Source organism: Mytilus californianus, unplaced genomic scaffold, assembly GCF_021869535.1.
Source record: "Mytilus californianus isolate M0D057914Y unplaced genomic scaffold, xbMytCali1.0.p SCAF_10, whole genome shotgun sequence".
In the NCBI taxonomy this organism is placed as follows: Eukaryota; Metazoa; Mollusca; class Bivalvia; order Mytilida; family Mytilidae; genus Mytilus; species Mytilus californianus.
Window position 1 is genome coordinate 42404831 of NW_026262582.1, and position 27642 is coordinate 42432472.

Genomic DNA, 27642 nt, shown 5'->3' on the forward strand with positions numbered 1-27642 from the left:
AATGAATTCAACATACCAATATCTATTTAATTTAACAGATATATATTGAATATTTAGTTAACCTGAATGTAAATAACAAAATAGGGAAATATAAAATTCATAGTTTTAAACAAGGGAAATAACAATTGCATAATAATCCTGCGCCACATCAAATAATTTTGCTGGTGCGTTGTTGTTCTCCTATCTTTTCGGGGTAAGGTAATAAATGTGTATATACGGGTTCACACATACACACATGTGTATTATATTTAAAGCATAAAAACAAAACTTCTAAAGTGTCAACAATGATTGAAAAAATAATTTGATTATCTATTTTTCAATATCTTTGATAAATTTGAAAAATGAAAAATGCTCCTCTTTGGAGCATTTTTCATTTTGTCAAACGATTACAAAATTTGAAAAATGCTCCACACAAAAACATTTTCATTTTTGAGAAAATTTTCTATAGACGAAAATTCAACCAATACGGTACATTTTTCAATTTTCAATATTTTAAAGGCAAATTGAAAAATGCTCCACGTTGGAGCATTTTTCATTTTTCAATTTTTAAAGGCAAATTGAAAAATGCTCCACGTTGGAGCATTTTTCATTTTTCAATTTTTTAAGGCAAATTGAAAAATGCTTAAGGTTAGTAATTTCAATATTTTGTTCTTTAGAAGGAGATTGAAATTTGTGTTTTTCTAAAACAATCAAATTCGAATGTTTTAATTTATTCAAATTGTTGATAAGATGAAATCTTTTTAAGACAAACTTATTATTACTTTTTATATTATCCTCGTGAAATCAAATAACGTAATCTCATGAAACTTATAAATTTCGAATCTCATAACGAAAATGATTTTTCAGAAGTGACTTCAACAGATTATTGTTACATTTATCAAACCAATTAACTTTAAAATTTGTAGCGTATTTTGCAAAGTCTATTTTTTCAGCTTAAAATGAAAAATGTTTGGCGTAAATATACACGGTCTATTAACATACATGTTGACCTAAATTTCATAGAACAAAAACTTACACAGGCATAAGATAATAATATAATACTTTCAAAATTGTTATCAATGGTTCAATTGATGTAAAAATACTTTTTCAATTTATTTCAAAAATAGTAAATCATTATAAATTTTGCTTTACAAAGAAACTATATGCAAGTGTATATCTAAAATAAAAGGGTTGTTCGACCAATCTTTTCTTAATTTAAGATCAAATAACATGTCAAAAGTTGGCAGTTGATGATTAAAATGGTGTAGAAAGTTTCTGCAAGTCATAAAAACACATAATTAGTTTCATGACATGTCTTCAACTTAGTATTCTGCACCATCTCCAAAAACAGAGTGATCGCATAGATCCAGCATGGCTGAATCAAAAAACAAAAGGGATGGTCTCTGATGAAGGTTTTCCGAAATAACCCAGAATATTGCATCAATAATGTACATGATGTAAGGCCAGAGATATGATTCCCACCTAAACATGCTAAATGGGTGGATATTGGATCAATTTCTATGAAAATAAGTTACAGGTTGCACTTTGTAAATACAGCTGTTTCTCAAACCACGCCTCTTTTGGGGAGATATATAATATTCATAGATATGTTAATTTGTTAACTTACTGGTTCCCATTTATGATCTCTGTGTTTCATTTCATAGAGACATCACTTGGGAATGTAACCAGTATAGAAAAACATGGTAGCGCCTAAATTTTAATTCTTAGGAGGTCCAAAAATGGAGGTAAGGGTAGTATAAAATTTTAGTATAAGTTTAAACTCTTAGAAGTTCAGGGCATATAAATGTTGAAAATATGCCGCACAGCCCTATATTTTGACCTTTGAATAAAATAGTAGTGCATATAAACTTTCCGTTCTAGGATATTATTTTTCACGAAACTTCATAGTAAAAGTGTCACAGTTTTAGCTGCAAAGGGAGTTCCTATGGGAAATTGCATTGTCTATATTTACAGAATTGCAACCTACAACTAGAAATGTCTAAAAAACTGAATTATGGCAAAATTTGTTTTGAAACAAGAGGCTTTGTATCACTCACCTGGTGAACAAAACACCAGTTTACTAGGACTTTTAAATGCACATACTATACAGCTGTATATATATATAGGTACTGTTTGTGTTGCTGATCACTTTTGCATTTAACAGGTTTAACCTAACCTATATGTATAAGTTAATAGATATCAAGCCAAACTGTAAAAAAAACAGTAAATATCAACATTTCAGGGGCAATAACTCCAAAATCAGAAATCAATGTTAAAAATACCACTAAAGAACATACATGACATAGATCTTGTCATTCTGATCATTTTTGCAGACAACACTTTTAACAGTTCAAGTTGATTGGACTTCAACTTCATCAAAAACTACCTTGACCAAAAACTTTCACCTGAAAGACCAAAAACTTTAACCTGAAGCGGGACAGACAGACATATGGACGGACGAAGGAACAGACGCACAGACTGAAAAACATAATGCCCATAAATGGGGCATAAAAACTCCTAAAAGTAAGAAAAATAGGTATTTCAGGGGCAATATATAAAAATAAAGTAATCTTTTTATTCCTTGGTGGATAAATTTGTACATCTTGTCAAGCTGATCATTTTTTCTACTTTACACTTGTGTTTTAGCTAGCTCCAATAATTTTTACATTAAGTGGTCATGTTGACTTATTTAAAGATATATGTCTTATATACATTTGTGCAGTTAAAAGTTGTCTGTACAAAAACAAGAGTGCACACGCTGAAATGTCTCGCCTTCTTTACTAACCATTGATTTTATGTTGATAGTCCTAAATACAAAGCTTTACTACAAGTTAACACATAAACTTAACATGATCCAAGAAAATGAGGTCAAGGTCAGATAACCAAACGAGAAATACATGTACACCTTACAATCATTCAATAAACCAAGCTTAGTTGACTTATTGCTTACTGTTTCTAATTACTGTTTCTTAGAAACAGTCTTAAACAAGAAAACTTAACATTGACCAATGAACCATGAAAATGAGGTCAAGGTCAGATGAACCATGCCAGACAGACATGTACACCTTACAATCAATTTAGGCATTAAATATAGTTGACCTATTGCTTATAGTATCTAAGAAACAAACTTAAACATGAAAACTTGAGGTCAAGGTCAGATGATACCTGCCAGACAGACATATACACCTTACAATCCTTCCATACATCAAATATAGTTGATCTATTGCTTATAGTTGCAGAAAAACAGACCAAAACACAAAAACTGAACACTGAGAAATGAACCGTGAAAATGAGGTCAAGGTCAAATATTTTTAAACCTGTGAGACTGGCATGTACATCATAAAATATTTCCATACACCATTTATAGTTGACCTATTGCATATAGTATTAGAAAAAAAGACCAAAACTCAAAAACTTAACTTTGACCACTGAACCATGAAAATGAGGTCAAGGTCAGATGACACCTACCAGTTGGACATGTACACCTTACAATCATTCCAAATACCAAATATAGTAGACCTACTGCTTATAGTATCTGATATATGGACTTGACCAAGAAAACTTAACCTTGTTCACTGATCCATGAAATGATCTCGAGGTCAAATGAAAATTGTCTGACGGGCATGAGGACCTTGCAAGGTACAAACATACTAAATATAGTTATCCTATTACTCATAATAAGAAAGAAATGAACATTAAAAAAAATGTTGACTTTTTTTTTCAAGTAGTCACTGAACCATGAAAATGAGGTCAAGGACAATGGACATAAGACAGACGGAAACTTAGTAACATAAGGCATCTATATACAAAGTATGAAGCATCCAGGTCTTCTAGCTTCTAAAATATAAAGCTTTTAAGAAGTTAGCTAATGCCGCCGCCACCGCCGTCGCCGGATCACTATCCCTATGTCGAGCTTTCTGCAACAAAAGTCGCAGGCTCGACAAAAATTGGGTAAAATATTCATTCAAGGGAAATAACTGCTTTAAAGGATCAATTAATGATTTAAATAATGTAAGTCCTATTCCCAGATCTTACTTTGCTGAACATATTTACCACTTAAACATGTTAAAGTTTCTCTCTTTCTATCATTGTTTCTGCAAAAAACATAATTTTAGGTAAAAATAATTTTTCAAGGGCAAAAACTGCTATAAACAGGATAAAGGATCAATTGACTATTTCGGTCATGTAAGCTTATTCACAGATCTTACTTAGCTGAACATATTTATCACTTAAAGTGTCTCTCGTCTATCATATTTTCTACAAGAAACTCTAAATTCTATCATGTATCTATTAAAATTTTGTCTTTCAAGGGCAATAACTCATATAAGGATCCATACTACTGTTTTGCTGTTTAAAAATTTATCTTTATCTGAAATTGTTTTCAAAAAAACAATCAGTATTACCAAGAACATAAAAATTGTGGAAACTTATTTCAGGGGCAATTACTTCAAATAGGGTTGTCAGATTGGTCTGAAAATTTCAGAGCAGATTAATCTTAAAATGCTAATTGTTTTGACCAAACTATGCAGAGTTTCTTAATTAAAGGACAAGATTAAAATTACAAAATATATGTAATCTATACCCTAAGGATCATTTAGCCTAAGTTTGGTTAAAATTAATTCAGTAGTTTCAGAGGAGAAGATCTTTTAAAAAGTGTACAACTGACAACGAATTAACAAAAAGGGAGGATGATTTGACAAAGGGATGGCAAAAGCTCACAGACTCTTAGGTCCGGTGAGCTAAATAGTAAATAAAACTGTTGACAAACAGAAAAAAATCATAAGTTGGCTATTATATTTATATGGAAAATAAGCGCTCTGTTAATGTAAGTGGATTCTAAAAGTTGATTGACATATATATATATATATATATTTTTGTCCTCTTTCTATAATGATCATGATGATATTAATGCTATAAAATATATGAAATGAAATTCATCTCTAAAACAGTGATCACATAATGTACTGTTCAAATTACAAAGTTTTTTGCTCTATTATACCATAAACCAGTTTCAATTATAATTTTTCAATTTGAGGTTCTAAGTTTTGTATTTTATCTATGAATTCTGTTTTTCACTGAAAATCTATTGATTATCAAAATTTCTAACTTTGTACATTATTTCGCCTTATAAACTTTTTTTATTCAACATGTTCAAGAGTAACTTATGAAATTCCTGTCTGACCTAAAAAAAAAAATAATCAGGGTATTTGTCATTTATGTATTAATGGCTTGATTTATTAAGGTCTAGATAGGGGTTCTGTATATATCTTTATTCTTCATATATTAGATTGTTTTTCTTTAATCTTTTGTTAATTTTGTCCATTTATCTCTATTCTTTATATTTCAGCACCTATTATTCTCTAATATTTATTTTGTTTGCCTACTTTTCCCTATTTATTTTTTATACCTTTATTCTGCACATTTTGCCCGTTATTCTCTTTTTTGTAAACCCCATCTAAACCCTCATCCATGTCAAAAATATTTGTAAGTGGTACACATGTATGCAAAATTCTTGAATTTTAAATTGTAGGCAATTATCAACTCATGAAATTCAGAAACAAATACTTAATACTTCACATTTAAATCAACAACAAGAATGTGTCCATAGTACACAGATGCCCCACTGGCACTATCATTTTAAATGCGTGGACCATGAAATTGGGGTAAAAACTGTAATTTGGCATTAAAATAAGAAAGATCATATCATATAGGGAACATCATGTACTATAAGCTAGTTTCAATTGGACTTCAACTTCATCAAAATCTACCTTGACCAAAAACTTAAACCTGAAGCTGGACAGATATCATCACTGATAGATGGAGGAACGGACGCATAGACCGAAAAGCATAATGCCCAAAGGTGGGACATAAATCATAGGCAAATATCCTTAGGTGACAGATTATTAAATTTATCACTAATGCATATACATGTATATCAATCTAAAAAGTTTTTAATTGATCTATTAGAATTTTTTTAAAATATAAAACATGTTGAATTTCTGTATGTCTGTGGTATATGCAGTAGCAGATCCAGAATTTTCAAAAGGGGCCCACTGACTGCCTAAAAGGGGGGCCCGCTCAAATCATTCTTCAGTGATTCCCTAAATAATTAATCAAATTTTCTTTTAAAAAGGGGGACCTGGGCCCTCTAGCCCCACCCCCTTAGTACTCCTCTGGTATGGATATAAAATAAAACTTTTAGGAGACAATACACAAAACAGAAAAGATAACAATTATTGGCATTAAGTATGAAATACTTACAATAAACTTTTCAAATTCTCTCCCTGTATGTCATTGTGAACATCTAATACTGTGTATTCTAATCCTTAATTCTTATGGTTTCACTTTTATTTACACTAATAGGCCTACTCCAATTATACTTTATTATGTCCATTAAATCAATGTGGTGAGTATATATATGTATAACATTTACTTGTGTTTTTATGTTTAAGCAAAATACACACAAGTAAATATGGCCTGTTTTTATCCAAAGATCTAGGAAGACATAAAATGAATTTCTCTTTTATCTCATTGGTTACTACGGATTCATATTGATGTCATGACCTGATTACTTGGACATCATAAAATGTGTAGAGGAATATAAAATGTTGAAATTCATCATAAATACACTACTCTCAGTCTCTTATTTTTATTACTATTTTTATTACTATTGTTTTTGTGGTGTTTTTGTGAAGAACCATGCAGTGGAGGAAAACAGTTCAAAGAAGAAAATGGCAAGTTAATTAATTTCACTTTGAAGTTTAGATACAGTAATATAATATAAAAAGATTATGTATTTTGATTCTCTTTCAAATATTTCGTTAAAAGTTCAACAACAGTGGTTATGAAACTTACACATATCATTCCTTAATTAATGCATATAATGACTGTATACATATGAATTAAATTCTGTCTTGAAATAACTGGTTCAGGACAGTTTGAACATGTTGAAGTGAAACACTTTTATGAATATTTTGTCACACATATATATATATATATATATGTGTACCTTAACTAGATGAAAATAAATGATCTTATGTATGTTTTTTTAATAGTTCTTTACTAATTTCTATTTTTTTTTTAATTGTATATGTTAGCGGCACTAATTATATATATAAGTAAAATTATCTATCAAGCTTAAATCCTAGGCAATAAGCTAACGCCTAGGCATTAGGTTATTGGTGGCAATTTTCAGGCATTAGGCTTATTTCCTGAAATCTGCAATGATTATTCAACCTATTGCCAAACATCATTTCAGGCAATAAATGAGCTTTAGGATATTTGCTTCATCTTTAAATGACTAGGACTCTCGCGAGCCTGTGTCGTTCACCTTGGTCTATATATGCAATATATTCAACAAAGGACACTCTCCAACATTGTAGACAAGAATAGAATTAATGACAAAAATCTCTGGGTTTTTTTTGTATCTTATATTGCTGATCATTGAAGTCTGTTTAGTTTCTCTCTATCTTCATGATCTTATTTAGCTTTTTATCCAAACACAGAAGAGTAAAAAAACTCCTATAAAGAGTAACAGTCTACTAATTATATCAGCATAATTTGACTTATTAGTAGTTCGTCTTGCTTATCATTTTTGATTATTTAAGTTTCTATCTATCTATTATTATTTTTTATCATATAGAGCAAAAAAAATGGTAAATATTGTAATTAAAGGGCAATAACTCCCATAAGGAGTCGTCGGACAATTTCCGCCTTTTGTCTTAACTGTAGATCTTGTCTTGCTGATCATTTTTGTATATATTTAAGTTTCTTACTATCATCATCATGTGTCTATCTATTATAAGTTTTAAGATGTAAGACAAAAACGCTAAAGAAAGATTGTACAAATTGGCATCACAGAGCTACATCTCTAATTAGGAGTCAACTGATGATTTCAATCATAAGACTTATTTGTAAAACTTGTCCTTCTGATCATTTTTGCATTGTAAAGTTTCTCTCTATCTATTATAGTTTTCAAGATAATAGGCAAAATTCGAAAAAAGTGGTAAAATTTGATTCTATTTTGCCCAGTAGTTTCAGAGAAAATTTTTGTAAAAGATTACAAAAATTTATGAAAAATTCTTAAAAAATTGACTATAAAGGGCAATAACTCCTGAGGGGGTCAATTGACCATTTTGGTCATGTTGTCTTAATTGTAGATCTTACTTTGCTGAACATTATTGCTGTTTACAATGTATCGCGATCTCTATCCATAATAATATTCAAGACAATAACCAATAAAATGCTCCGATGGGCGCAGCTTGATACGACCACAGACATCGAACCCTGAACAGTTAGGGCAAGTATGGACACAACATTCAGGCTTGATACAGCTCTGAATTTGGATTGTGATTAAATATTTGACACAGCATAGGTTTCTGACACAGAATGAATGTGGTCTAAGAACTTAAAAATTTTTAATTAACCTATTATGGTCCAATATCCAAAATCTAAATACATACACGGTTAGATTCAGCATATCAAAGAATCCCAAGAATTCAATTTTTGTTAAAATCAAACTAAGTTTAATTTTTGACCCTTTGGACCTTTATGTAGACCAATTTGAAAACAGGACCAAAAATTAAGAATCTAAATACACGGTTAGATTCAGCATATCAAAGAACCCCAATATCTCAATTTTTGATGAAATCAAACCATATCATTATTATTTACTTTTATATATAAATAAAAAATAACCAACTTATAATGGAAAATTTTAAAGCAAAAAAAAAGGAAAAAAAGGAAAAATAAATTCCTCCCACAATTTTTTGAACCCGCTTATGATTCATCAACCCCAAACTCAATCCCAGCCTTCCCTTTGTGGTATGGTACCTTGCAGTACAATTTCAGAGAGATCCATACACTTGAACACAAGTTATTGTCTGGAAACTAGAAAAATGCTTATTTTTGGCCTCTTATTCCTTAACCTTTAAGGCAATTACCCCCAAACTCAAACCCAGCTTTCCCTTTGTGATATGGAACCTTGTAGTACAATTTCATAAAGATCCATACACTTACACACAAGTTATAGTCCTGAAACTAGAAAAATGCTTGTTTTTTGCCCCTTTTTAGTCCCTAATTCCTAAAATTTTGAGGCAATTACCCCCAAACTCAATCCCAGCCTTCCCTTTGTGGTATAATACCTCGCAGTACAATTTCAGAGAGATCCATACACTTGAACACAAGTTATTGTCTGGAAACTAGAAAAATGCTTATTTTTTGCCCCTTTTTGGCCCCTTATTCCTAAGCGTTTTGGGCAATTACCCCCAAACTCAATTCCAGCTTTCCCTTTGTGATATGGAACCTTGTAGTACAATTTCAGAAAGATGCATACACTTACATACAAGTTATTGTCATGAAACAAGAAAAATGCTTGTTTTTTTTGCCCCTTTTTTGGCACCTAATTCCTAAAATTTTGAGACAATTACCCCCAAAATCAATCCCAGCATTCCCTTTGTGATATGGAACCTTGTGGCACAATGTCAGAGAGATCCATACACTAACACACAAGTTATTGTCTGGAAGTTACAAAAATGCTTATTTTTGGCCCCTTTTTGGCCCCTAATTCCTTAACTGTTGGTACCATAACCCTCAAAATCAATCCCAACCTTCCTTTTGTGGTATTGAACCTTTTGGTAAAATTTCATAGAGATCCATTCACTTTAACTAAAGTTATTGTGCGAAAACCAATGTGTCTTCGGACGACGACGCCAATGTCATACCAATATACGACCGCAAAAATTTTTTGCGGTCGTATAAAAACTGCAAAATTTTCTTAAAATTACCAATTCAGGGGCAACAACCCAATAATGGGTTGTCTGATTTGTCTGAAATCTATATTCCCCAATGATGATTATGGCCAAGTTTGGTTTACTTTGGCCCAGTAGTTTCAGAGGAGAAGATTTTTGTAAAAGTTAACAGATGACGAAGGACCCCCAAGTGATGATAAAAGCTCACTTGGCCAGGTGAGCTAAAAATACCTTACATTAGAGCTCTACAATTTTAGTATCATGCCATATTATTAAAATAGTTTCTCTATTACTTTCAATTCCCTGTATATGTAGATGTCTTAAAATTTATGTATTTTATGTCTCTCCTTTGGATTGAAGGATATCAGTTTTAAATAAATTAAAAAGTACAAGTACTAAGCAAGTTGATTGTCTGACCAAATAAATAACAAAGGCAGAAAAAAGTAGCTTATTTGCTTAAACTTTTTCCCCATGCATAGTCAATAATTAGTAAACAAATCTAAAGAATAAAAGGAAAAGGAAAAACTTTGGCACTCAGACTCATGTTATTGTATAGTAAATCAGCTGATTATGTTCTTACCAGCTGCACATGGTCAATCAATTAAAAGCAATAAATTTCGTTAGTTTAAGTGACCACAAATATTTGCTCCCAATCAAGCATTAAATTTCTCTGACCCTAAAATGTTGTGGAACAGCTGAAGTGTAATACCAAGTGTTTTTATGGAGGCTACAAATGTACATGAATACACATAGATCTACATAACATTTATCCATTTTAACTAAACATGTTATTGACAGGCAGTTGGTTGTCTTTTTTAACATTTACATATATATTTACTGGTATACATGTACTAAATTATTATTTACTGAACTTCACAGAGGTTCAGAATATTTTTGTTTTGTTTTGACCCAAATAATGACTTCAGACAAAAATATATATTCCAGTTCAAGGGGAACCATTAGTGGTAGGCCAATGTTAATTGGTGTTCAGTTGTATAAGCATTAGCACATCTCATTTCCATGGAGAATATTTGGCGCCGCCCCCGTCAGTCATGGTCTATTTACTTTGAAACTTTTGCTTAGTTTACATGTATTTAAGTTTGTGATTAGATCAGTTTAAGATGAACTGCTAATGTAAAGTCAATGATATTTGGTATGAACATTTATTGGCATTTGCAAGTATCGTTTCCATGGAGATTATATAGCCCCCACCCCTGATCATGGTTCATTGACTTTGAAACTTTTACATAGTTTACAAGTTAATGTTTGTGTTTATGTTTGTTTAAAGGGAACGACTTATAATAAGTCAATGGTGTTTGGTATGCAGTTGTATTAGCATTGGCACATCTCATTCCATGGAGATTGTTTAGCCATGTACTTTCAGTCATGGTTCATCGACTTTGAATATTTGCATAACTTACATGTTAAAGTATTACTTTTTAAATTTCAACATTTGTATTATCAAAATTACAAAAAGGCGAGACATATCTCTGTGATAACAGTTTATTAAACATTTATTAGATTCATAAACTATCCTGGATTTTTACCAATCTTGGACAGAAGCTTCTTACAATCAAAAGATAGTATCAAGAGGAATATTTTTATTGATTTACTTCCTCATTTTTGTTGAGCCTGCGATTAGGAGAAAAGGTAGGCGAGACACTGGGTTCCGAGGAACCCTTACAAATTTTTTCTAATACTATATGCAATAGGTCAACTATATTTGATGTATGGAAATTTTTTATGATCTACATGTCAGTCTCGCAGGTTTTATTTGACTTTGACCTCATTTTTCATGGTTCATTGCTCAGTGTTAAGTTTTTGTGTTTTGGTCTGTTTTTCTTGAACTATAAGAAATACTTAGTAGGTCAACTATATTTGTTGTACGGAAGGATTGTACATGGTTCATTGGTCAATGCTTAGTTTTCTTGGTTAAGTCTGTTTCTTAGAAACTATAGCAATAGGTCAACTATATTTGGTGAATTAAATGATTGTAAGGTGTACATGTATTTCTTATTATTGGTTAATCTGATCTTGGCCTCATTTTCTTGGATCATGTTAAGTTCATATGAAACTTGTAGTAAAGCTTTATGTTTAGGACTATCAACATAAAATCAATGGTTAATACAGAAGGCAAGACATTTCAGCGTGTGCACTCTTTTTCAGATATTATAAGTGGTGTATGAAATGATTGTAAGGGGTGCATGTCAGTTTGGCAGGTTTCATCCTTGACCTCTTTTTCATGGTTCAGTATTCAATGTTAAGGTTTTGTGTCTTTGTCAGTTTTTCAAATACTATAAGCAGTACCTCAACTATTAGTATATTTGGTGTATGGAATGGTTGTAAGGCTTACATGACTGTCTGGTAGGTATCATCTGACTTTGACCTCTCCTTCATGGTTAATTGGTCAATTGTTCAGTTTTTGTGTTTTGGTCTGTTTTTAAAATACTTAAAGCAGTAGGTCAACTATATTTGATGTATAGAATGATTGTAAGGTGTACATATATACAAAAGAGGATTTGGTATGATTGCCAATGAGTCAACTCTTCACAAGAGACCAAATGACACAGTAATTAACAGCTATAGGTCACAGAACAGCCTTCAACAATGAGCAAAGCCCATACTGCATAGTCAGATATAAAAGGCCCCGAAATCACAAATGTAAATAAATTCAAACGAGAAAACAAAGCCCTAATTAATGTACAAAAAAAATGAACGAACAACAAACGACAACCACTGAATTACTGGTTCCTGACTTGGGACAGGCACATACATACAGAATGTGGCAGGGTTAAACATGTTAGCGGGATCCTAGCCCTCATAAATTCATATATTTTAGAAATTCTCAAGAAAATCTGTTATATTATAGAAATGTTATTAACATCAACAATATTAAATGTTGTACTTAAAATTGAGAATGGAAATGGGGAATGTGTCAAAGAGACAACAACCCGACCATAGAGCAGACAACAGCCGAAGGCCACCAATGGGTCTTCAATGCAGCGAGAAACTCCCATACCCGGAGGCATCCTTCAGCTGGCCCCTAAACAAATATGTATACTAGTTCAGTGGTAATGGACGTCATACTTAACTCCAAATTATACACAAGAAACTAAAATTAAAAATGATACAAGACTAACAAAGGCCAGAGGCTCCTGACTTGGGACAGGCGCAAAAATGCGGCTGGGTTAAACATGTTTTTTGAGATCTCAACCCTCCCCCTATAACTCTAGCCAATGTAGAAAAAACAAACGCACAGTAAAACTCAGTTTAAGAGTTGTCCGAGTCCGATGTCAGAATAGAAAAACAAAAGAAAATAAACAAAATGACAATAATACATAAATAACAACAGACTACTAGCAGTTACTGACATGCCAGCTCCAGACCTCAATTAAACTGAATGAAAGATTATGTCTTCATCATATGAATATCAGGCACAATCCCTCCTGTTAGGGGTTGAGTATTATACCATCATAAAATATATGAGAAGAACATAACCCGTGTCATGCCAACAACTGGTTTTAGAATAAATATGTTAAATTCCGATGCAAAGCCCCTATAAGTGAATCAATATTAAAGCCAAAGTATGCAATCTTTAATGACCTGACAACAGTATCATAACTATATCCCTTCTTAATAAGTCTGTTTAAAGGTTTAACTATATTTGATTTATGCTTTTACATTAATATTTTAATTCCCTTATTGCTTTAAAATTTATTATATGTTTTTTCTCATGGCAGCTCTAATATAAAAATGTATTTTTCTTTGAAGTTCATTATCTTCTTCATTTCTTAACACTTGTTATACACCTCTTTTTCTATAGCCATTATTATTATAGCTGGTCAGTGGTCATAAACCTATGAAAATGAGTCAATTATTTAACCACAGAGCACTACCCACAGGTTCTTATCCTGTGTATTTGATGAATAATTTTAAAACTAATTTTCATCAAAACTCATTAACAGGGCAAGATATGGTTATTTATTTTTCTTCTGTGGTTTTAGAATATTAAGTAACAAAATGAAAATGATATTTCGATAAACATGTTGTTGTCTTTGTATTAATTGTGTTCTCATAAACCATCAGATTAGTATGTACTGTACTGCAATAAAAAAAACATGAATCAATATCAGGGAACTTGAAGTAATTGAAAACCAATTCCGTATATATAGTTGGCTATAAAAGGGCCGGACATGTACAAACTTAATTAGGGTTCTGAAGAAATGTTCGATTGCCTATAATTGCCTACATCCACTTCATTTTAACTCTGACAGATAGTTGTCTCTGGCTGTCATTAGTCTGTAGGTTTGGTTTAAATTACTTCAAGTAATTAGTTCCCTGATATTGATTCATGTTTTTTTTATTGCAGTACAGTACATACTAATCTGATGGTACTAGTTCAAAACCCAAACTGCACTCTAACTTTACTTTGCCTCAACCAAGTGTTATGAAACTTATACACAATGCTTATTAACACCAAACACTGATCAAGTTTGGGTGTTGTCTCTTTTACCATTCTCATATTATGTTACTTTATTAATAAAAAAAATTGATAAATTTGAGATATATTTACAAGCAGGGACATCTGTGTTTCATTGACACATTCTTGTTTTATTTATTACATGTTTTAGTGTATTAAAAGTAATTATACTACTTCCACCTTTCAAAATTCTAACAAAGCTCTACCTCTTTAATGGATAAATAAATGATACTAGTCAAGAACTCAACAGATATTTTTTTTTCAGGTTCTCTGGTCGTTCATACTTGTTGGCCACACACATGAAGATATTGATCCTGCTTTCAGCTAATATCAGAAAAATTAAGAACAAAGGATGCTGAAACTGTGCAGTCACTGTTCAGGATTATTCCAGATGTTTAAAAAGTGAAATTATAATACAATATATGTTACTGGTTAATTCCTATGATTAGTAATTTTAAACAACACACAGAGACTTTGCATTATTGTTTTACAAGAGCGACACCAAAAGATGCAGTCAACATTTATCATTTTTATCAAAATACACCCAGGACAAACCATGGATACACTTAGCTTGAAATTTGGTGCTTTCTTACCAAAATTGCCTGGACGTAAAAGAAATGAAGAACCTAAATTCATGACAACAATCAGGAGATACCAGAAGAACTAGTATAAATGGTTAAAGATGAAAGAATGCAGAATAAGGTACTGTCATATTCAGTCTTAATAAGAGTCCTGCTGCTTTATATATATATATATGCATTTTTTTATGCCCCATCGTAGCAGAGGGAGCATTAAGTTTTACCCTTGTACGTCTGTACATAATTTGATATAAGAAGATGTGGTATGAGTGCCAATGAGACATTAACTCTCCATCACAATTTGTAAAAGAAAAACCATTATAGGTCAAAGTACGGTCTTCAACACGGAGCCTTGGCTCACACCGAACAGTTAGCTATAAAAGGCCCCAAAAATGACTAGTGTAAAACCATTCAAACGGGAAAACCAACGGTCTAATCTATATAAAAAATTCGTAAGGGTTCCGCGGAACCCAGTGTCTCGCCTACTTTTGCTGTTAATCGCAGGCTCAACAAAAATGAGGAAAAAAATCAATAAAAATATTCCTTTAGATACTATCTTTTGATTGTAAGAAGCTTCTGTCAAAGTTTGGTATAAATCCAGGATAGTTTATGAATCTAATAAATGGTTTAAAAACTTTAACTGCAGACTGTATTTAATGTTAACTGGAAGAAAAACTAAGTCCATTTATAAGTAAAATACAGATAAACAGGTACAAATTTTAACAAAATTTCCTTCTAGATACTAGCTTTTGATCATAAACAAGCTTCTGTCCAAATTTGGTACAAATCCAGGATAGTTTAAGAAAGTTATTAAAATTTTAAAAACTTTAACCACAGAGTGAATGTATTGTTTCCTGGCAGAAAAACTAAGTCCATTTATAAGTAAAATAAGGAAAAAATGAAATTTTTTTTTTAACAAATTTACTTCTGGATACTATCTTATGATCATAAACAAGCTTCTGTCCAAGTTTGGTACAAATCCAGAATAGTTTAAAAAAAGTTATTAAAATTTTAAAAACTTTAACCACAGAGTGAATGTAATGTTTCCTGGCAGAAAAACTAAGTCCATTTATAAGTAAAATACGGAAAAAATGAAATTTTTTTTTTAACAAATTTACTTCTGGATACTATTTTATGATCATAAACAAGCTTCTGTCCAAGTTTGGTACAAATCCAGGATAGTTTAAGAAAGTTATTAAAATTTTAAAAACTTTAACCACAGAGTGAATGTAATGTTTCCTGGCAGAAAAACTAAGTCCATTTACAAGTAAAATACGGAAAAACAGGAATTTTATTTTCACAAAATTTACTTCTGGATACTATCTTATGATCATAAACAAGCTTCTGTCCAAGTTTGGTAGAAATCTAGGATAGTTCAAGAAAGTTATTAAAATTTCAAAAACTTTAAGCACAGAGTGAATATTTGTGGACGCCGACGACGACGCCGACGGAATGTAGGATCGCTATGTCTCGCTTTTTCGACTAAAGTCGAAGGCTCGACAAAAATGAGAAACAAGAAACACTTATGAACCACATCAACAAACCACAACTACTGATCATCAGGTTCCTGACTTAGGACAGGTGCAAACAAATGCAGAGGGTTTAAACGTTTTAATAGGTACCAACCTTCACCCTTACCCGAAACAATAGTGTAACATCACAACATAGAAAGACACAGTATAAATGGAAAACAAATATTTTTTACAAATAAATAATTTTGTTGTTCATAGTACGAGAAACAGAAGTAAAATTTTAAAGTCATACTAAATACTTATCAAAGCAGCTGGTATATTGCAAAAATATAGAAACATTGAATAACAAAAAACATTACGATTGTATCAACAGGTCAACATGAAAGTACGATTTGAGAGTACTCGCAGTTACGTATACTGAAAGCTAGTTAAAAGCCAAAATTAATCAATTAATAATAAAAAAATCATGCATCAGAGACTAAAATCAACTAAAACACATCCCAGGAATTAAGTATTTAATATCATGGACAGTCAAAGAAGACAATTGACTTGTGCAATGCCAAAAATAAAAGTATCGACAGGCTGACTCACTAGGATAATTATGTTAACCTCTATATAGAAAAAAATAATGTGGATGTGTATTTATACATCCCACTTAAAAAAAATACAAATTTAGTTGATGTTTTAATTTGCTGATGACAAAATCGTTATTTGTGCTAATGTAAACTATAATCAAAGATCTTAAATTACAACATTTGTAAGATACATGTAACCTTTACTAATAAGTTTGTTTAAAGGTTCGATGAGTTTACATAAATCACACAGTGATTTCCGTGCTTTTAGTACAATATTACTGTAAAATTTAGGATGTGAAATACCGTTTTTTGTCGAGCCTGCGACTTTTGTCGCAGAAAGCTCGACATAGGGATAGTGATCCGGCGGCGGCGGCGGCGGCGGCGTTAGCTAACTTCTTAAAAGCTTTATATTTTAGAGGGTGGAAGATCTGGATGCTTCATACTTTGTATATGGATGCCTCATGTTACGAAGTTTCCGTCAGTCACATGTCCAATGTCCTTGAACTCATCTTCATGGTTCAGTGACTACTTGAAAAAAAAGTTAAGATTTTTTGTAATGTTAAATTCTCTCTTATTATAAGTAATAGGGTAACTATATTTGGTATGTGCGTACCTTGCAAGGTCCTCATGCCCGTCAGACAGTTTTCACTTGACCTCGACCTCATTTCATGGATCAGTGAACAAGGTTAAGTTTTCGTGGTCAAGTCCATATCTCAGATACTATAAGCAATAGGTCTAGTATATTCGGTGTATGGAAGAACTGTAAGGTGTACATGTCCAACTGGCACGTGTCATCTGACCTTGACCTCATTTTCATGGTTCAGTGGTTATAGTTAAGTTTTTGTGTTTTGGTCTGTTTTTCTTATACTGTATGCAATAGGTCTACTATATTTGGTGTATGGAATGATTGTAAGGTGTACATGTCTAGCTGGCAGGTGTCATCTGACCTTGACCTCATTTTCATGGTTCAGTGGTCAAAGTTAAGTTTTTGAGTTTTGGTCTTTTTTTTCTAATACTATATGCAATAGTTCAACTATATTTGGTGTATGGAAATATTTTATGATCTATATGTCAGTCACTAAGGTTTTATTTGACCTTGACCTCATTTTCAAGGTTCATTGCTCAGTGTTAAGTTTTTGTGTTTTGGTCTGTTTTTCTTATACTGTATGAAATAGGTCTACTATATTTGGTGTATGGAATGATTGTAAGGTTTACATGTCTAGCTGGCAGGTGTCATCTGACCTTGACCTCATTTTCATGGTTCAGTGGTCAAAGTTAAGTTTTTGAGTTTTGGTCTTTTTTTCTAATACTGTATGCAATAGGTCTACTATATTTGGTGTATGGAATGATTGTAAGGTGTACATGTCTAGCTGGCAGGTGTCATCTGACCTTGACCTCATTTTCATGGTTCAGTGGTCAAAGTTAAGTTTTTGAGTTTTGGTCTTTTTTTCTAATACTGTATGCAATAGGTCTACTATATTTGGTGTATGGAATGATTGTAAGGTGTATGTCTAGCTGGCAGGTGTCATCTGACCTTGACCTCATTTTCATGGTTCAGTGGTCAAAGTTAAGTTTTTGAGTTTTGGTCTTTTTTTCTAATACTGTATGCAATAGGTCTACTATATTTGGTGTATGGAATGATTGTAAGGTGTACATGTCTAGCTGGCAGGTGTCATGTGACCTTGACCTCATTTTCATGGTTCAGTGGTTATAGTTAAGTTTTTGTGTTTTGGTCTGTTTTTCTTATACTGTATGCAATAGGTCTACTATATTTGGTGTATGGAATGATTGTAAGGTGTACATGTCTAGCTGGCAGGTGTCATCTGACCTTGACCTCATTTTCATGGTTCAGTGGTCAAAGTTAAGTTTTTGAGTTTTGGTCTTTTTTTTCTAATACTATATGCAATAGTTCAACTATATTTGGTGTATGGAAATATTTTATGATCTATATGTCAGTCACACAGGTTTTATTTGACCTTGACCTCATTTTCAAGGTTCATTGCTCAGTGTTAAGTTTTTGTGTTTTGGTCTTTTCTTAAACTATAAGCAATAGGTCAACTATATTTGTTGTATGGAAGAATTGTGAGCTGTACATGCCTGCCTAGCATGGTTCATCTGACCTTGACCTCGTTTTCATGGTTCATTGGTCAATATTTAGTTTACTTGGTTAATGTTAAGTTTATGTGACAGTTGTAATAAAGCTTTATATTTAGGACTATCAACATAATATCAATGATTAGTAAAGAAGGCGAGACATTTCAGTGTGTGCACTCTTGTTATAAGTTTTCTACAGGAACAGCCAAATTTACTAATCAAATCTTTGTATCTATGAAAGAATTTAGTAAAAGTTTTAAGTAATTTATGGTACTAACGAAATCCCTGACTTAATAATTTACCAGTGTAAGTCTGTACGTCCTATTAATTGGTTTCTGTTCTCTAACTTTAGTTTGCCTCAACCAAATGTTATGAAACTTATACATTGCTTATTAACAACAAACCACAAATCAAGTTTGAATTTTGGTAGCGTCACTTTTACCATTCTAGATCTAGAGTTATGCCTCTTTACAAATGGAAAAATTGCTGATTTTTTTTGTGTCCGTTCTCTAACTTTAGTTTGCCTGAACCAAATATTATGAAACTTATACACAATGCTTATTACCACAAAACAAAGATCAAGTTTGAATGTTGGTGGCCTCACTTTTACTGTTCTAGAGTTATGCTCCTTTACAAATAGAAAAATTGCCAAATTTTTATACGCCAGTTTACGGGACGTATTATGGTATACCGTTGTTCATCCATCCGTCTGTCGTGAACATGTCTGACAATCAAAAACGTCTGAACCAATTTACATGAAACTTTGGTGAATTAGTTATATCTATTGACGTGCACTCCCTTTCGTTTTTTATAAATTTTAGATTTTAAGTTTCCAAGTTTTGGGTTTTTTTTCATTAAAAAGGGGGGAATTTCCAGTTTTTCGGACAATAACTCAAAAAAAATTCACCAATTTGCAAGAAACTTTGGTGATTTGTTTATATCGATTGACATGATCTCCCTTTCCATTTTTATAAATTCAAGATTTTACGTTTCCGAGTTATGGAGTTTTATTCATTAAAAAAGGGTGAATTTCCATTTTTCGGACAATGACTCTAAATGCTTTCTGCAGTTTTCATGAAACTTTAGTGAATTGTTTATATCTATTGACTTAAGCTCCCTTTTGATTTTTGATCAATTTTAGGTTTTAAGTTTTGGAGTTATGTGATTTTATTCATAAAAAGGGGGGATTTTCCTGTTTTCGGGCAATGCTTTGAGCAGTTATCATGAAACTTTGGTTACTGGTTGTATCTTTTAAGATAACCTCCCTTTAGTTTTTTATGAATTTCTGATATGACATTAAGAAGTTATTGATCTTTATTCTTTGAAAAAGTGATGGGCATATATCATGCACTCATGGTGCAGCTGTTTATTCATTTTAGTTCACTATAAACTTAAGTTTGCTTAATCAAATGTTCAAAAACTTATACACAATGCATATTACCACAAAACTCAGATCAAGTACTCATTTGGGTACTGTGTGTCACTTTTACCATTCTTGATTTATGACCCTTTTATATGCAAGAGGGGGCATCATCTAGATCTGTGTCCCATGGACACATTCCCCATTTATTTATTCACAGAATTTTTGAAAGGAATAAATAATACATGATTTTCACATAGATAAAACATATTGTTACAAGAATGTATACCTGTTAAGAGCAGATGAAATGCAACTCAACAACAGAAAAATTAAATAAACAGCATAGATGCAGTTTTGACCTATACTTGTATAAAAATAAGGAGATGGTGCATGATTGCCATTGAGACAACTATCCACCAAAGTTTGAATAAAGTGGATGTAAGCAGTTATAGGTAACTGTACAGACTTCTACAATGAGAAAAACCCATACTGTATAGTCGGCTATAAAAGGCCCCGAGAAATCTAACGGCCTAATTTATAACAAAACAAGTAGCGAAAATCAAATATATAACATACATATAAAACCAACGACTTCCATGGAAGTATTGGCTCCTGACTTGGGACAGGCACATAAAGAATGTGGCAGGTTAAACAAGTTTTTGAGTGCTCAACCCTACCCTAACCTCAGTCAGGGGTACTACTTGTAAAAGTAATTTTTATTTACTTGAAGAAGTAATTATAATATACTTATATAAGTAAATTTGTAGGATACTTATACAAGTGTATTTTATTTACTTGTATAAGTAAATTATTTTTTGGCCTAGTTATGTCCCTTAGACATTCAGATTTTTTTACTTATACAAGTAAAAAAGTCATCCTATCTTCTTTTCTTGAATTCTTAGTACTTCTTTGCTCTGACAGAATTTTGAATTGTCTGTCCTTTGCAGATGTCTTGACTATTCATTTAAGTGTAATTTCATGGACAATGAAAATCTCATATGTCTGTTATTTTAGAACACTGCTCATTTACAAGCCCCCAAGGAGCAAGTTTTGAAGGCCTTGCGCAAATACTTAAGATCTTTGCTCAATCAGATTCTTTGTTGAATTAATGAGATGAAATATTGAACTCTTATCAAAAATTATGAGCTAACCTGAGAAAAATTGTTAAAGGCATGATTTTACATCTCAAAACTTGAGAATTTTTGTGGGATTGTAAAAAAAATTAATTTTTATAGAAAATTAAGGGGAGATTATTCAAACAATATAGTTAACTTGTATAAGTATATTTTATTTACTTCTTCAAGTTAATAAAGATAACTTGTACAAGTAGTACCCCTGACTGAACCTGGGACAGTGGTGTTACAGCACAACTTAAGAACAAACTATAAAAATCAGTTGAAAAGGTTTCATCATACTTTTATAGGTCAACTGTCTTGAAATGATTAACAAGTGATTGTAGAATTTAATAAACATCTCAATTGTCAATTGAAAAGCCAAAAACAAATAAACATCTACTATCGACATCAAATTCCCTAAAAACAAAAGCTTTAAGATACAACTTTAGGTGACAGGAAAAGTCTTGACTTTGGATAGGCACATGGACTTGCAGTAGTTTCTGAAAACTCAATATAGCTCCCCTTTAAATCTTGATCAGTATTTGTAAAATGAAAAAAAGGTTACATAGAAGAATGCAGGTTGCCAGTAACATTCAATTGGAGAAAGGGAAAAGATTACTCAACTCTACACTGAAATAATTTTGAAAACTATTAATGGCTATACTATCTTTATTGTAAAAAAATGTTGGAAAAGTTATGTACCTTATGATCATTTTGATTGTGTGAAACGTCACACAAGGCAATCAAAATGTTCAGAGGGAGAAATGAAGTTTTGTTATAAATGTCAAGTGTGATAGTCTCAACCTATCAACATGATCAAAATTGTTGACCTCACTATTAATATTTACATTTAGCATGTACAGTGGAATAGAATGTTTTTGTTATCTTTTATTAAATGTTATTTTACTTTGCTCTTATAGGCAGGATTGAAAGAAAGAAAGAACTAGTCATCAGTAAAGAAACAGATCAATTTATATAACATGTAATAATTCCATCTGAATATAACAAACATTGCACATGTTATGAAGATTTGTTCACATGTCTACTCTGATTTGTAGTTATGCATTTGTAATATTATATAGTACATGTATTTTATTTTAGAACAGTATTTTTTTTTTTGCTGTGGAGAAGATCAAAGAAATTTAGAAAAATATAATTAAAGATAGTTTCTTCCATTTTTTCTGTGACAAAAAAAAATTGTGCAAATTAGGACAATGAAATGAGGCTATATTATTAAATATTTTTGAGTTTTATTTTTTTTTACATCCTATTTTAAAATTTCATTGGCATTTGAAGTAATGAGTTGAAACCAGTTTTTATCAATCATTTTGTTTTCAAGATGTATAAACAGTACAGTAGGTTAAGTCTTTGGGGTACATTAGTTTACTATGATGTTAAGGTCAAATAAACTTGAAACTTTGTACTTACAAGTGTTCATTATGAAGTCATTTTTGTAAAATAATTACAAATAAGTTACTGAACATGGAAATATGATTGTGAGAGCAGGGTATAATGTGTTATGGACACACATCTCAATCCCATAGAGCACCACCCTCTCAGTAACCTAATGGTATATATTGACTTTGAAAATTTCCTTAGTTTACACTGTAAGGTTTGTGATAAGTTCAGTTTAAGGAGAACCATTAATAGTATGTTAGGGATATTTTATTTGCAGTTGAATAAGCTTTTGGACAACGCATGTGCTTGGGGATTTTTTTTACCTTGAACCCTCAATCATGGTCTAATAACTTAGAATCTTTTGCAAAGTTTACATGTTAAAGTTTATGCTTAGGCCAGTTGAAAAGCGACCACTTATCAGAGGCGGATTTAGAGGGGGCCTGCCCCCCCCCCCTCCTTTGTGGGACAAATTTGGTTGATTATATAAAGGGAATCACTGAAGCATGACAAAAGAGATGCAGTAGAGAGCAACCTTTATATTTCTTAGAAAATACTTTTTTCAGAACTGTAATGAAAAGTATGCTTAAAACAAAATTCATATTTTTTTTCAGTTAAACACATATTTTTTATGAATCATAATATTTCAACAAATGTTTGAAACAAATTAACATAAAAACTTTCTAAATGTATAAAAATTCTGTGTTGTAAAATCTTATCAATTTTATTTTTCGGGATTTTTCCCAATATGTTTAAGAAATCTGTAGCATAATTTTTGCTTGTAGATTTTATTTCGGGATTTTTCCCGAAATGGGTAAAAAAATCTATGCAACAAGTGTGTGCTTGATAATAGATTTATATTTTCGGGATTTTTCCCGAAATGTGAAAAGAAATTATTAGTCATGAGTTCTAGCATATACTTTGGGTTTTCGGGATAAATCCCGAAATATTTGAAGACATCTGTGTTATACATTTTGCACTTAGTTTATTTTTGTTGGGATTTTTCCCGAAATGTGTTTCAGATCTATTTGTCAAAATGCTTTGCCAACATATATGTTATAAATAATAATGTTGAAAATGATTTCGGGACATTTCCCGAATAAAAAGTTGTCACATACATCTTTACCACAAATATTTTGAAACTTTAATATATTTTGGGAAATTTCCCGAAAATTAAATGTAAGTTTTATCAATTAAATGAATAAAAACATGGAATATTGTAAAAATTGTGTGTTTCTTTATGAAATCTGCATTCATTTATGGTAAACATTGAAAAATATTATAAAAAGGAATAAAATGGATTTTACTCTTTTAAAATAGAGTCAGTTATATGTAGAAAAATCAATATGTAAAAATGTTATAAATATAGCAAAATCACAAACTATCAACGACTATGGTGGTAGAATTACGAAATTTTCTAAGGATCAAAGCTTGACGTAATAATTTACCAATCATAAATTTTATTGTATCAATACATTTATCCAGCTTATCCGGAATATGTATTACAAATGAAAATGACGGTTTGTGTGTGTTTGTTTGTTTTGTTTTTGTCCCTTTTTTTTTTTTTTTTTAATAAATTGTTTAATAGTCAATACCAGTTGTCCGGTTTATTGACTAGAATCGTACCAAATTTCAGTAAATTGAAATATATTCATGTATGAATTATTGAAAAGTCAATACCAGTTGTCCGGTTTATTGACCAATATTCAATAATGAAAAATTTTCATACATGTAACAGTTCAAGCTTGTGTGTGGTTTTATTTTATTTAGTTTATATAAATTTCTGTTTACTATCACACAAATACTGTTAAAATGTATTTATTTCAACTGCACAACTTCTTAAAGTTAATATTCTAACTCATAAGAAACATATTTGATTTATATATACTGTGCAAATTGTAAACAACACAGTTGTCTCCCTTCACTGTTTCAAATATATATTGAAAAAGTGCAACAAACTTCACTTCACTGTTTATATAACTACAGTGGAGCAAAACAATAATTGTTTTATGTGTATTGGGACATAAATATGTATTGTATACGAATTATAAATCGCGAGAAACTCAAAATTCAAATCCGATAAATTTGACAATTTCCCCGCGAAAACTTGCATGAAATTCTAATGACAATTTCAGGTATTTTTTGCGGTTTCAGATGTTTTTACATCTGACACCAATGTAGCGATTATGGTTGGGCGTGTAATGCAATATTACCTGAATATCTGACTCAAGTTCTCCTAGAATAAGCTTATTATAACACAACTCTGCAGTCTTAGAGAAAGCGAACTGTCTTGCTTGAAGCTTGGAAAATAGAAGTGAGGCTCTGCCTGGTTCCTGTCTGGTTCCCGGTTTCAGATATCATATTCCTCCTATATTGGAGAACCGCTAAAGCGGTGTATCAATCATCCAACGGCACCACAACATTGTGAATTTTTAAGTTGGCTATAATGACTTTGTATTGTATACACTTCGACACAGATTTTGAAGTTTCATACAATATCAAATGAGTATACAGGGTAACTGCAAAATTTAGAAGGATTTTGATTGATTGTTTAGAAAACTATTTAGGGTCTTGATTATGAGGTTTTTTTTTAATAAGCATGGGTAAAAGAGTAGTCAGACGTTATGAATCCAAGATCGTGTCTATATATATAGGTTGAATTCCCAATTTTTTAGGAAAATTTCCAATTTTTTATTTAGGAGACTTATTTTAATAGAGTAATATTGTCCCGCAAATATCTAAAAGCATATAAAAAATGGAGAGTTAAATCTTTATATTAAATCATATAACTTTGTATTTATAGAGATTATTAGTCAAATTTGTATGCCCTGCCTATGATAGAGGAGGAGCATTATGTTTTCTGATATATTAGTCTGTCCAGTATTTGGTCAAGAGAAGATGTGGTCACATGAACTTTAAACTTATCTGGTACACACGTTCGTTATGAAGTGACATACTGTGGATTCATTATTTGTGGAATACTATTTTACGTGGATTTAGTGTGTCAAGGTAAACAATGAATTTAAACGTTCAATCAGGTATACGTTTTCTATATATACATGATATAAGGCCAAGAAAAATATATATATATGTCTGTTTCCTGTCTCCAACCATTTTAAAATGGGGTCGGTCGGTAGGATTTAATTTTAATTTTTTCATTTTATTTTACTTATTTGCATGTTGTCAAAAAATGTTTTCTCCACGTTCTGTCTTGTTTTACACTTTATATGCATCCAGTAATTTGTGCATGCGTAATGATATGCATTGATCTTATTACAAAATTGAGTGAATCATCCAATGGAAATTGGATTCATAGTCAAATAAGAACACATATTCTTGAATTTTTTTGGAAAAGCAATAAAAATATTTAAAGGTGAGGGATCAAACTTAGGGTTGGCTGGGAGACAGGAAACAAGCATATACTTTTTTTTTTTTGGTCTAAGCTTGTATGAAGACATCACGAAATCAAATATCCAAGAAAATACAAGTTTTCCTCAATCGACGAAAATTGGTAGGTGTACCCACAAAAATAACTACATCCATAGTATATGCTAATTTAGGGTTTTGACTCTGATTTTGGGGTTAACGAAACATGGAATTCTGATCAGTGTATAGCGTCGGACTATTCTTGTTTTTATATCTTTTGAAATTGACATGATATATACTTACAGAAGAGAACCAGAGAGTGTGTGGATTTGTACTGCCATACGTTTTTACAGTAATACAGCAACAAGATTCAGATGTCATAAGACCATTGCTCTCATTCATCAGGTTTACAGTGGCAAACAATGGTAAGCACAAGTCACAGGTATTCTACAAGTCAAGAATATTCCACACTCAGTCACAGATATTCCACAAGTCACATAAAGTAATCGCTTTGTCAGTCTGTGTGTCCGAATTAAATGGTTTCTGGTTAATAACGAGTTTTTCTTGCTTGATTGGAATAAAATTTATACAGTAGAAAGGGGAATAGATGTCAAAAGGTGAGGGTCACTGTAACTCAAAATATGTATTTTTTTAGTTGGTTTCTGCATTGTTTCCAACTAAAAATTGTAACAATTATACAGGCTGAATATTAGTAATAATACAACTTGATAATTTTTCCCTCCAAGCATACTAGTATTTAAATCTTTGAAATAAGAATGTTTTTTTGCAATAAATGTGCAGTTCAGGAGCATCAGCTGGCTGTTTTTGACTTGATTGCAGAATGCGAGACATATAAAGATATTACAATCTGGCGTTGACGGCATAAACTATTTGTTTAAAGCTTTATATTTTAGAAGGTAAAAGACTTGGATGATTCATACTTTGTATACGGATACCTTTTGTTACGAAGTTTCCGTCTGTCATATATCCATTGTCCTTGACAGCATTTATATGGTTCAGTGACTACTTGAAAAAAAAAAAAAAAAAGTATTTTGTCAAGAGAAATACTCACTTATTATGTGTAATAAGATAACTATATTGATATATGGGTTCCTTGCAAAGTCTACATATCCATCAGGTAGGGTTCACCTGACCTTGACCTCATTTCAGTGATCAAAGTTACTTACATGGTCAAGTCCGTATATGATAAACTATAAATTAGGTAAACTATATTTGGTGTATGGAATGACTGTAAGGTGTACATGTACGACTGGCAAGTTTTACCTGACGTTGACCTTATTTTGAGGGTTCAGTGGACAATGTTTAGTTTTTGTGGTTTGGTCTTTTTCTCATATATTATAAGCAATAGGTCAACTTTATTTGGTGTATGTAAAGATTGACAGGTGTACATGTCTGTCTGGCAGGGTTCATATGACCATGACTTCATATTCATAGCTATATATATAACATTGACAATGT

At 31.6% G+C, this 27642-nt stretch overlaps 1 protein-coding gene and 1 long non-coding RNA gene across 2 annotated transcripts in view; both read left to right on the plus strand.

Annotated features, from left to right (window-relative positions):
- The window catches only part of LOC127718146 (uncharacterized), a 99835-nt gene that overhangs the window by 41043 nt on the left and 31150 nt on the right, over window positions 1-27642 (plus strand). Inside the window, exon 3 of the mRNA XM_052224099.1 lies at window positions 26469-26588. Coding sequence (XP_052080059.1) covers window positions 26469-26588 — 120 coding nt within the window. The remainder of the gene's footprint in view (window positions 1-26468; window positions 26589-27642) is intronic.
- LOC127718159 (uncharacterized) lies at window positions 13732-22854 on the plus strand. Its single transcript, XR_007989594.1, has 2 exons — window positions 13732-14910; window positions 22323-22854. It is a non-coding gene; the product is annotated as an uncharacterized LOC127718159 (long non-coding RNA).